General features: G+C 44.4%; 1 protein-coding gene across 3 annotated transcripts; it reads right to left on the reverse strand.

Moving 5' to 3' along the window:
* Positions 1-1,101: 1,101 nt before the first annotated feature.
* LOC133912821 (endoribonuclease Dicer homolog 2a-like) lies at positions 1,102-13,078 on the reverse strand. Of its 3 annotated transcripts, none has more exons than XM_062355740.1 (9): positions 12,855-13,077; positions 9,457-9,719; positions 8,919-9,337; positions 8,712-8,815; positions 7,276-7,472; positions 6,726-6,935; positions 5,965-6,378; positions 2,290-2,568; positions 1,102-1,773 (listed from the first exon to the last, which is right to left on the reverse strand). In XM_062355740.1, the coding sequence occupies exons 1-9, from the start codon at positions 12,934-12,936 to the stop codon at positions 1,393-1,395; spliced, it is 2,349 nt and encodes a 782-aa protein (XP_062211724.1). In that variant the 5' UTR covers positions 12,937-13,077; the 3' UTR covers positions 1,102-1,392. The 3 variants fall into 3 exon arrangements, with proteins under 3 accessions (XP_062211724.1, XP_062211725.1, XP_062211726.1); XM_062355741.1 differs by having other exon boundaries at positions 9,457-12,581; positions 12,855-13,064; XM_062355742.1 differs by lacking the exon at positions 5,965-6,378 and having other exon boundaries at positions 12,855-13,078.
* Positions 13,079-13,315: the final 237 nt, after the last annotated feature.

Below are 13,315 nucleotides of genomic sequence, written 5' to 3' on the forward strand. Positions count from 1 at the left end.
GAATGGCACCCCCAAGACAAGAAATCCCACATAGAAGCACATCCATGAATCAGAGGAACCAAGCGAAAGCAACAGAGCAAAAAGCAGCACTGAGAATCCAAGGTCCGCACCTTACGGACAGCAGGAAGACGGAAAAGGGAGGAAAAAGCAGGAGGATCCAGGATTGTATCGACCAACGAGCACATCACCAGGTAGACAAAACGCAACCGGCAGGAGAAGGTAGCCTGACCGACGCGTGCCCGACGGCAGCAGGTCTCACGCGCGCGGCTTCCAGAGACATCGACAAGCCAGGTGCCCAGGAAGGACCGGACGGAGCGCTCCGCGCGCGATGAAGCTTCCACGATGCGCAGCAAGTGGCGCGCGCGTGGCTTCCAGAGGCATCGAGGAGCGGCAACGAACCGACACGCGGGTCCGGCGCCCAGCACAGGGCGGAGCACTCCGCGCGTGATGAGGGCTGCACGATGCGCATCGGACGAGCGAAACGTTTTTCGCTGACGTGGACGCCCTGACTGGCCGGGAAGCCGCGCGGCTCTAATAATAACTAATAATAATACCTCTTGGATGCTTCTGCTGTGGACGCCTGTTTGGTGCAGTGGAGCTCTCTGGTTACCACCTAATTCGCCATCGCGTTGGAACTCAAGTAAACCTCAGTACATCACTCCACACCGGGTAATCAGTTTGCCAATGCTGCTTATATCCCTCATTAGATATTTTGGTCTCACGAGATCTTGCCACACTCCTGTTTCTTTTTCAACTCTCCGTCACCATTGAGAACGGGGCTGATAGCCAGCGGTAGGAGCCGTTCACGAGATCTTGCCACACTCCTGTTCGCTTCCTACCCACGAGCCTTCAAGCACCAGGGCCGACCCTCGTGTCTTACTGGTGCATGCCCTCACAATCAAAATTGTTGCCTCTCACATGTTAAGTTATAATGAGAATGCGACATGCCCATCACTTGAATGCGATGTGCCCATCATTTGCAGAACCATAAATGGTTCAGTTGATCTCACTAGAGACATAATTGTCTAATATATATCTATATGTAGGTCTGAGTTTGTACGTGAGGTTAGTATGTGCACATATCTAGATACTATAACTGTAAAAAAAATCCATCACCGGTTACATAGCAAACATATATTCAATTTAGTTACATCTTTTACCCCTAAATATACATATGCACAAGTACAACTCAAATTGTGAATATTTTTACAGTCAAATTGCAGTGGACAAAATTTGTCTATAGCACGCTCAGCACCGAAAAATAATTCTCCCACTTCAAAACAATGCCATAGGGAGTGCCAATAAAACAAAAATACCATAGGGAGTGATCAACCCATAGTTAGTACCTTGGCCACAGGCTAGTAACCGACTTGGCCGCTGTAAAAGTACCTATCAAATGTGCAAGCAACTAAACAGATCATCTGGACTGTCTAGTGCTGCGGCCTTCAGTTCCTGGAGCAGCGCCTTGGCCGCAAACATCTTTGCCACATCCTTTTTACGACCGGTTCCAGTTCCAGAGTACACTGTCCCTGCGGCCAACACCTTTGCAACCACCGTTGTCACTCCATCTTCACGAGTTCTGGAGTAGGATGGCTTACGGAAACCTATGTGCTCGCATAATTCTTTCACCTCTGTCACAGGGTCAGGCTCCACGTTCTCGGCAGTGGCAAGAGGTTCCAGCAGTCGTTTCATGGCTCTCCAGACAACCTCTTTGTCATGCTTGCTGTCGAGGTAGATTGCGCCGGCTATTGATTCGATCAGATCTGCGAGGTCCTGTTATTTGGCATACAAGCAACGGGTCAACTTAGGCACGCAAAGAAAAAGGGCCCAGGAGTGGAGAAAATATAGATTTGGTACAGTTTGGAAAGCCGGAAAGTGACCCAATTCACACGATTAATCTATCGCGGTTCCATTTCGTCATTTTAAATGTCGAACCATTTCTTTACCTATCATCCTTCAAAACTTTAAATAACAGAGGATGCACCAATTTTCAACTTGTCGTTCAGAACCAGCTAATTACCGGCTGTTATCAGCCATACTGGACTTGACAAATGTATGACATGGAAGCACACAAGATGAAAGACAACAAGGGTGAACGGAACTACTCGCCAATTTCTGCCATACCGTTTGTGCTTGTGCCCAATTTATCTGAAGACATGAAAAAGAAACCATGGAAAACTTGGTACTTGTTTTATGGACACAGCAAATAGCACCTGTAACCCGACACGGATGCTTAAAACAAAACTCAACAGAGCCACCTAGAAGAACCAAACGGTCGAGAAGACACACCTCGTGTAGACCAATGCCAGGTTCCCAGCCATGCGATGGGCCTGAAAATGACCGCCCCAAATTCTCAAGGTCGTTGATCACGTGTTTTAGTTCTGATGACGAATGAAGTAAATGCCTGTGTAATCCTGCTTTAACAGCTGCATGTGCATAGCAACAGTTGTTCACGGAAGCTTTTCTTAGATTTGTCAATAATGCTGGAGTGCATTTAGGGTAGTATTGGTTGTAGAAGTGCAAGGTGAAAATGTGGTTCAATACAGCATCTCCGAGAAACTCAAGCCTCTGCACATGGGCACGAACTTGTAAGTACACTAATTAGGATAATTGCTCAATTGTGAGTTAGGTTTAATTATAAATCATCCAAGGTCCAACATATGAAGTGAAAATTCTGTTTAACTTATGTGATGCTGTAAAACGAGAAAATATGCCAAAAGAACACTGTATTTGTTCCGCTTTTTTTTATTTAACATCACTATAAAGTGTGAAACATAAAACTGTATCAAAATGCCCCTTTGTGTATCCTGTCTTTAAAGACAAATAAGGTAATGCCAGTGCAGATAAAAGGAAAAAAATGATTACCGGGCACTGTAAAAGCTCAGCATATTTGTCCTTACACACTCTTAAACTAGATATTTACCAGGCAGATAATCCAAAATGGTGACCATTTGCCGAAACACACCACACCAACTATAACAATACTATCTCAGTCAGCAGGAGCAAGAAGGGATAAGAAAGGTTTGCTTAGACCTTGGATAGGGGCGGGGGATGGCGATGAATGGGGCGAATAAGAGTGGCTGGCAAGTGGGCTAGGATTTTGACCTAATAAAACGAGTGCGGTTGGAATCTGGTGTGGTTGAACGGGTTCAGCCATTTCAGTTAGGTTCAGGGGCATCTGATTTTTTTTTTAACTTTTTAATACAAAACAGATGTGAATAGCACTATAATGAGCACGGTGGTTCTACCAAATGCCCACCTTATTGTAAAATTGGGATAACTAGATTGCCCTGATTATTAGGCTCTGATCCTTTCTTTGATTATTTTGCTTACCTATTACAAACTAGACTCCTCTTTATATAGAGGCTAAAGACTCCAAAACATGGAAAGTTTTATCTATAGAAAGACTAACAATAAAAGGAAGACTAAGGATATAAAAGGATTATTAGTCTGAAACTTGTAAAAGGAAATTAATCTGTTGATTGCTTTCCATAACATTTCCCCCCTTGCCATGAAACAGCTCGTCCTCAAGCTGAATTTCTTGCGTCTAAGAATCAGACATTATCATTATATTGGTATGCAGCCATATCTTCTTCTTCTAGTTCCACAAAATAAATTCTTCTTCTTCTAATTTCACAAAATAAATTTCCTTCATTGAACAATGACATAGGTGATCTTTAGAAAATGGCTCAGGACAACTGAAGCATAACCCTTTTGCACGGCGATCAACCATCTCATGTGTAGTCAAGTGGCACATATGTTGTCCAACAGCGGGGGTGGGAGAAGGAACTGCATGAATTGGAGAGGATCGATGACCTTGCTGACCTTCATGATGGACTATTGGAGTTAACCTCAGGCTTGCTGCTGCTGCCGTTGTTGCTGTTGTTGTTTCTAGTGCTATGATTGCTACTGCTATTGTTGTTGCTGTTCTTGGGCGAGAATAGCCTTGAAGAGAACGGTTTTCATATTCTTCGTATAGGCGCGGTTCATATGCACGTGCCAAACTCATGGATGTCTGCAAACTAGATGGGTTTTGGAGCTCCACATCAGTACTCAAAGGCTTACCAAGGCCAGCTATGAACAATTGAATTTGTTGTTCCGAAAGAAGAGGAGATGTACGATTCAAAAGAGACAAGAACTGCTTCTGGTGATCTGCCATAGAATCGTACGACATAGCTAAGCCAATTCTCCCAAGGAATTTGTACGGATTGGCGGCCCCAATCGCATGTTGACGAAATCAGCAAAATTGCGCCAAGACAGCAGACCTTCTTCCCGTTCCAACTGCATATACTATAGTTGGGCATCACCTGTGAGATGATAAGAGGCAAGCCAAACTTGTTCCTCATCCGTAGTGCGTTGGCCCTGGAAAATTGCTCACATTAATTTAGCCAAGGTAGCGGGTCATCTTCTCCATCGTAGGTTGGAAAAGAGAGCTTATGGTAGCGAGGTACCCCTCTACAATCATCGTCTACATCTGTAGCAGACAGGACAGACTTCCCCTTATAGGTACCATCTTTGGAGAAACCCCTATCAGCAGCGTGCTTGGACCTGTCAATGGTCATGAGTTTTGATGGTGGCAATATCAGACTTGAGCTCAGTACCATCAAAGGTGAGAGCAGTGAGCTTCTGCAGGATCTCCTCGAAGATCTTTGAGGTCTACATTTGGAAGTGGTGGTGACGGTGGGTGGAAAAGCGATCCCACGAGCGGCGGTAGAAATGGCAGAAAAGAACAAAGCAGCACGGACAGCGGCGATAGGCGAGTTGTGGTGGGGGTCGGTCAACAGGAACGGAGAGACTTTGATACCAAATATTGTGAAACTGGGTAACTGAGATAACTAGATCGCCCTAATTAACAGGCTCTGATCCTTTCTTTGATTATTTTGCTTACCTATTACAAACTAGACTCCTCTTTATATAGAGGCTAAAGACTCCAAAACATGGAAAGTTTTATCTATAGAAAGACTAATAATAAAAGGAAGGCTAAGGATATAAAAGGACTATTAGTCCAAAACTTGCAAAAGGGAACTAATATGTTGATTGCTTTCCATAACACACCTTTAGGAATGTCCATTTGCTAAATATTGATTTTGGAGTGCAAGGAAAATTCCCCATTTGTAGTGTCATTTAGCCAATTTTGCATGGATATAAATACTATCATGTGAATGAAGGTGTCATTGTGAAGTTTCTAGACTATTGATTACAGAAATAAGGACTTCTGGTGTTTTGAGGGGCTATGTTCAACATGCAAGTATTATGAAGTTGGATATAACAAAGTGAAACTTGTGCCACATCACATATCACACAGATTTGTTTTGCAGTGACACAAAAATAAAAATGGGAAGGTATATAATAGGAAATGTTACAGACTCCACAAATGGGTCAATATAATTTATATAAAATGAAGTCTAAATCAATCTTTTGGTTCACAAGGACATATCTAAATATGAGAAGTTTCAACCATCTTTAATTAAAACACTAATATTTGATACATTGTCTCATCCATGGCCTAAGCATACTTGTTACCTGAATGAAATATTGGTTATAAATGCTTGTCCTTTTGAACTGGCAAAAACGTTTACCCTTCCATTGTTAAAAAAACTACGTATGGGTCATCTGGGATAAAAATACCCATGCTCTAAAAAAGTAGGTAAAAGAGCTAATGTAGTACGGTAATTGTCATGCATTTACTAGTAATTATATTAGGCTCCCATGGATAATTTTTTACTCGTAACCCTATGTATATTGTTGGCTAGATAATGAACAATCTTTCTAGTGTGATAGATAGTAAAAGCACTACTAATTCTGAATGGACAATTTCTTCTATGTATCAAAGGTTGAGGCTGCACAAAAGAACTGCAAAAGCATTAACTGTTTCCTTAGAAAAAGAAACTTTTCTAATTAACAGGGGAAAATATGCAAACGGTCGCTACTGCAGATCATATACATAGAGGCTTTGAGATTAACCTCATAGCATGCCGTAGTGCCAGAAGTCTGATAGGAACGATGTGTCAAAGCTTCCATTAACAATGAATGATCATGGAAAACATAACCAAGCATTGTCTCTAAGCTTCTCACATTAATGAATTCTTCATATTTTGTTGTAATTTTCCTTTCGTCTGGCATTTTAGTATGAAACTCAATATCCATTCCTAGTGATTTTATGAAATGAAAGGCTGCCTGTTCACCAACAGCACTGAGATAGGCCCCAATCAGGGCTTCAACTGTATCTGCAATCCTATCATTTTTTATGGATATTTTCTTCAGAACGTACATATTATTGGTGCTTAGGCAGAAAATTTTGCTGTTTCCACGTGTGTCATAACCAAGTCCTGGAATGATCCAACTTTTTGGGCTAAACACTTCATTTCTAATGTATCCCTGCCAGACAAGCAAAAAAGGGCAATACATGTTATTTAGCACCTAAAAGAAACCATATAAATAAGTTTTTGACTGCATGTGAGATGACAAAACATCTAATATTGATATCCATATGGTACCTATAAAGAGCACACTAAAATCCTACTGACCCCACGTATCAACACAAGGTTTAGAAACTTGCTGCTACTACCATAAAATGTTGGTAAATAAAGTAGAAGCTGGCCTCCAGAAATAAGTAGCAATCATGCAAATGAAACAACACCATGCCTGATCCATATTATTAGCATCAATGCCTAGTTGAAATATTAACATAGGCCAAGCAGACTAGGAAGTAGGATTTTGAGTACCACAAGATTTTTGTTGCAGGCCAGCTGGCATAAAGCTGCGTTGGAGACCAAGCTATCCCTCATAGAGGTTAGCACGCCCTCTCGATGAAGTTTGTACTTGCTAAAAAGATGTTGAGTTGTAACATACTTAAGGAAGGAATCCCCAAGCGTTTCTAATGATTCCAGTGAAAATTCCTCCTGGCATTCATTTGTTGTAAGAGCTTCCAGTGTCTGCATATGAAAAGAAACTCGCTAACTTCAAATTTAGTAGGACTTGTATCAGAAAAAAGAACGAATCTAATATCAGTAGTCTGTTTCTATCAGTTTAGACACTAAACATAATATCAGTAAGACCACTCTTTTTTCAGAATTAAAAAAAAATCAGTCATTTACATTTAGCAAAGTAAAGCATGCACATTGTCAACTGCCAAGACTTCTTTATTCTCAAGGCCCTGACATAACAAGAGTAATAGCAGTTCTTTTCTAGCATGTATGCTCATCCAGTTGACCTAGTGTCCACCTACCACAGTTATTAGTGGAGTAAAATAGATGACTGCTGAGAAAACAGAACCTTCAGAGCTGTCATGCTGAACTGTTGCATGCTTGGGCCCAGCTGGATTTTCAGCTTCTCAGAAAGAAGTAGGTACTGTATACGGTACATTATTGAAGGAACAAATGAGAAGATGCACAAAGTATTTGCTGACACCGGTGTCATGACTACTCTGCAGAGTTCAGGCGGCAACTCAACAGCATTTCGACCGCTAGGTTCTGAAGCAAGGAAAATGATGGTCAAGTCAATGTCATATAATAAACAGAGCATATTAATTGCAGTAGGATCAATGGGTACATTTCTAATTTCTAAGCTCATTATATATGTCCTTTGATGAGTGGGAAATTACATATCTTATATTTACTAATTGGAGGCTCCTTTTGATGCCTTCACGTTAATCTAAAAAAATCCTAGAAATTCTCATAAAAAAGCAAAACATCCAAGCGTCGAATTAATTGATTGATTAACTGTAACTATAGATCAACAACTAGACGAAACAACATAGAAGATTAAAAAACAAATCATAGAGTCCACCCCAAGACTACTTCTTGCCTTGCCTTTCTTTCCCTTTTTTTGTTGTAGATATCATTTATCCAATAAGGTTACGTTAGCAAACTCCAACTTAGTTACGTTAGCAATCAACACACTTTTCCAAATCAATTATAATCAAACATTACAAAATTAAAATAACAGAACACAAACATATTACGAATTATCACACAAAAATAATATTAAAGAATTTATAATGTATTTCAAAAAAATAATATGAGATACGGTGACGACATTAAAAATAATAATAATTTCAAAAAATCAAGAAACAAATAAAAATCAATTTGCATAACACATAAAATGAAAATTATAAATTAGATCTATTCACAAATAATAAAAATGATTCCAATATTATGAACAAAAAATATATTTATATTTTACATTCTAACATTTAAATATAAATAGTTAATGTATCTTAGCATACAACCATTATTAACACAAATATCTACAATTCAGCCGTAAGCTAAATTTCTAGCCTGTGCAGTCGCACGAGTTGATGCGCTAGTGCTACTAATTACTAAAGAATTGCTTTCGGAGGGCTTGTGTTCCAGCTTAAAGACGAGAAAAGCTTTTGCAAAGTTGAAAATCCTGTGATGCAAAAATCCTCTTTTGCAAACAACTCACTGCTGGTTGACTGTCAACATGCCCAGCAAAAGACCCTTATATCCACATGGATGGATAACAGGTCTCACACAAAGGAGTCAGTTATGCTGAGTTTCAGAACTTGGTGTCCGCGTGTAAGTGACAACAATTAACGGCAGACATGGACACCCGTAAGTCTTTCCATATCTCAGGATAGACAAAGGATAGCAACAGCACAATTAATTAATGTACTGCATCGTGATAAAACTCAAGACAAAGGACAGCAGCAGCCAGAAACTATAATTACTCTAGGTAGAAAGTGGAACCTTTTTCTTTTTTATAATGGCACTTATGGAGGAAGTTCCGCACTTTGAACAGGTTACTGGCAGCCAAGAGAGGTTGATCTTCATATGTTAAATTGAGGCCATGCCTGGAGAATGTAAAATGATAAATAATATATACAGAAGTACGATTCTTCAGCTTACCACCAAATGCAAGACATAAAGAATACCATTGAAAAGACAAACTCATACCTAGTCTTAAAATGGGTTTTGTATCTAACATCACTCCCATAATTTCGATGCAGAAGTGAATTGGCATTCAAGTCAAGAAACCCAGTAACAGCATAAAACATTCTATTATGAGGGGTGTAGACAATAGAATTCTGAAGCATGCACCTGCAGAAAGGACCATCTTCCGTCTGCAGTAAATCAGCATCTTTACAAGAATGGCAGTGTCTCATATCTTTGTCAGTAGCTTCATATATTGGTGAAGTTGAGAACTTGATACTGCACCAATCAACTTTTCCAGAAACTGAAGGCAGAAGTAGATAGACAACCCCCGGAGATAATTGAAGTTGATGGAAGTATTTTAAAGCATGGCTGACCTTAGAATGGTCATTGTTAATAAGCAAAGAAAGAATGGTTGTCTGAAATCTTCTGGCGAAAATGACCTGAAGAAGCAAAAATTGTGCACACATCATGAATACAGGAGACCTCAAACTCAAAATACTAAAATTGATGAAAGAAATGAAAAACAGGATGATTAAGAAACTATAAAATCTCTATTTACCTGTTCTTTATTTAGATGAATGATGCGCACGTATTCCATGGCAACTTCGATACCGCCCAAGTTAAATGAGTTACAGAGGAATTCGGATCCCATGTCACATTTGACAGCTAAAATTAAGTCGGTTGGAGCAGTAGTTGAGTTGAAACACCCTCGCATCGAGATCTTGTAGCAGTAATATAAGCCAAGAAAAGAAAAAGATGACCAGTTGTCCACTAGTTCCTCTGGAAAGTAGACTGTCTGTTCATGTTGATATGTCTCCTCAGCTGAATGAGGAATGTCAGGCATTGTTATCACAACTCTAACAGTAAGCAGATGTTCGGCATTCAATAGTAATCCCAAGTAGATGATCAACTCGATTAGTTCAGTCTCGAAGAAATGAGATTGTACTGCGGTGGCTCTTGAAAAGCACCTACTTTTTTCTATTTTCGGATAGAACAGTTAGTTTAAAGCATATTTCTTTCAACTGTAACAGCAACCTTACTCAAACTAGTTAATGAGTATTTGTTAGGCATCAAGCTGGTTGGGCTGGCTCCAGGCTAGCGCACTGCCGGGCCATCGGTACAAAAGGGCAAGCAACACCATCCAGAGAGACCATTGAACAAGACCAGAACACAACCGTCTCCTAGCTTCTCTTCCGTTCCTCTCTTCTTCTACTGTGTATCTTCCACCTCCGGATCCTCTTTACCTTCTAGAACCTTCCTCTAGCTCCTTATCCCTCAAGGACTGCTAACAACTTGTATCAGAGCTATCCTTCCTGGCCACCATGACGGATGAAGCATGCGCCCTTCTCCTCACCGAGATCAGGAAGCTGTGCGAGCGGATCGACGTCGCCGCGAAGAAGTGGGATGCGAGGCCTCTCCAAGCCGAGACCAAGGAAGCCATCTTTGACCCAACCTTCCTCGACTACGCGGACGTCGAGATCACCCTCTCCACACCAGGAGTCGGCGATCCAGTCAACATCCGTGCTAAATCCACCTTCAATCTGGGCGAGTGCAAGGTGGCCGCTGCAATCGACGGGGCCACGCTGAAGGAGAGCTCACCTTTACCATTTCCCAGGCCGCTCAAGATGTACTTCAACGCGGGCCACGACAACGAGATCAGACTCTCGGCAGGCGCCATGAGTAGCCCGCAACTGCTGATGCTCAACGGCGTTGGCCTAGCCAACCACCTCAGCTCATTTGGCATCACCGAGGTTGGGAGTTACATTGAGGGCACCAGCGGCTCTAACTGGGGTATCCGGCAATCGGGCTCTGGTGACGGCCACTGGCCCCACAACTTCGACATGTTTTCCCCACTGACGGGGGAGCTGGCCCCAGTGCCCCCGAAGCAGCGCATGCTGGAGGCCATCACGCGCGCTCCGGAGGGGCTAAGCCAGCTCAACGACACGTCCTTCCGCGGCGGCTTGACCGTGGAGAAGATCCTCGGCCTGCTTTCCACGAGCCACCTGAAGCCTCTTAGCATCAACGACATCGCGCCCAACCAGACCTCCGCCGTGGGAGCCTTCCACTATGTATTCTCCGGCACCACATCCATCAACTGCTCGACAAAATGCTCCAACTCCAACGATGAGCGTTTCTCCCTCACCTTCTCCGAACCGGCCAACTTCACGCCAACTGGATCGGTCCCAGCATCTGCGGATACAATGGTGTCTACTATGCGCCGCACCCTGCCGATGGCGTGTTTTCCGTGACCGACATTAACCTCAACCACACCGATGTTGCCGGGTACCTTCCCGCCAACCTACCGTGGGGGCTACCCGACCTCGCGCTGCTCCACCTCAACCCCAACAGCTTTTGCAGCATGCTCCCAGACACCTTCCTCCACCCGCACCTCCTCCACGAGCTCAACGGAGTGGAGGCCTGCGTGCGTGTACATGGAGGTCGAGTGCGAGAGCGTCCGGAAGAAAGCGATGGACGACATCGCCGCGACTCGGGCGGCAGCGGAGCGGGGCACGCACGCGGAGGCGGTGGAGATACTCCGGAGCAGGTTGCTGTTTGTGGCACGGTCGTCCGTGGTGCGGCGGGAGACTCCATGTGCGCCGCTCTGGAGCGCGAGCTGCAGGAGATGCACGTGGGAGTGGCGAACCGACGCGCAGGCAACGATAGCAACTGACGCCTCCTCGTTGGTCTCGCCCCCTAAGAGTGGTGCCCAGCCGGCTCGGTGGCCTCGTCGCTAGGCATGTTTGTGCACAGCGAGGCGTTTGGCTCGTCTGCGTCTGCGTCGTGGCCGACCATGATGGGGGACCTGGACTGCGGGAACTGCGACGACCTATTCGCCATCTCGCGGCCGATGGGTTACGCGGACGGGCGGCAGCTGGAGCTTGAGTACGCGCTGCTCGAGCCAAGCTATGTCGACGTCTCCGACCCCAACTCTGGGTGGCACTACCCCAACCTCCTCATGGCGTAGGTGGATGCCATGTACCACGCCATCACGGCGACGAACATCGTGACATCACGCGTGGTGGTGGTGTGGGTCTCGAAGACCGGGTGGCCCTCCGCGGGAGACCCCAACGAGATGGGCGCGACGCCGCAGAATGCGGCACAATACAACTGCAACGCGATGCGGCTGGTGGTGGTGGTCTATGACGGCTTCCTGAACATGTGCATCGACCTCTGCCGCTCCCAGGGCATCATCGTCAACACGCTTCATTCGCTCGAACCACGCGTTGTCGACACTGTCATCAGAGTGCACAACGAGCAGGTGGAGTGGGACGCGGCACGTCACCACGCCAGCATCGCACACATCGTCACACAGTGGAGGTCGTGCTCGGCGGCATGGGGTGCAGCGCCGGTCTGATCACCGTCGACCTTGCCGATCATGATGTTCCATAGGACCTAGGCGACGTAACGACAACGGTTTGGGGGCAAGCCGTATTTCAATGGAAGGGAAATGTTAGGCATCGAGCTGGTTGGGCTAGCTCCAGGCTAGCGCACGCCGGGCCATCGGTACAAAAGGGCAAACAACACCATCCAGAGAGACCATCGAACATGACCAGAACAAAACCGTCTCCTAGCTTCTCTTCCGTTCCTCTCTTCTTCTTCTGTGTATCTTCCACCTTCGGATCCTCTTCCCCTTTTAGAACCTTCCTCTAGCTCCTTATCCCTCAAGGGCTGCTAACAGTATTCCTATAGCAAATGACCATAGGTTACTGACTGTGCATCAGAACTTGAGCAATAATCTACGCATCTACGGCATCAGATGATCAGATACAAACCGAAACGATAAATAAAATTCTAAGAAACTGCAAACATCAATAGTAACTACAACAGGGTATTTCAGAAAGGCATCCGAAATTACAGTAAGTACCACAAACAAGCTTTCATCGCGGGAAGAGTAGTAGTAAGGTACTAGCACACACCGAAACGGAGTGAGGCTGGGTTCGTTTTAGTTGACCGTACCGTTGCCGGGCTCTTCTTCGCACGGAGCATCTTCTCCCCGCGTGTCAGCCACGTCGGCGGCGGGGGAGGCAGAGCCATCCATGGTGGTGGGTGGTGACTAGTGAGGTTTTGGGGAGGGATGCGGCGATTGGGGTGGCGACGAAGGGGAACGGGAGGGAGGGAGAGGAAACGAGGTGACTGCCGACGCTTGGGCTGTACTGGTGTCGTCCTTGACAAGTGCGCGCATCGAGGAGACTTCGGGCGGAAGGCTTCCAACAGGGAGACGGAGGGCGGTCGTTGTCGGCCTCCGCTTTCGGTGCGCGCTTTCTGACGTTGGCGACGATGACCGTTTGGGCGTTGATCTTGCTTTCGCTGCTGATATATCCGTTTTTCTATAAATGGATATGTACAATATTCATATGAGTAATATTTTTATAGAATATAAATATAAGTAATATAAAGTTCTATTTTCTTTATCTTAT

Source organism: Phragmites australis, chromosome 3 (assembly GCF_958298935.1).
Source record: "Phragmites australis chromosome 3, lpPhrAust1.1, whole genome shotgun sequence".
NCBI lineage: Eukaryota > Viridiplantae > Streptophyta > Magnoliopsida > Poales > Poaceae > Phragmites > Phragmites australis.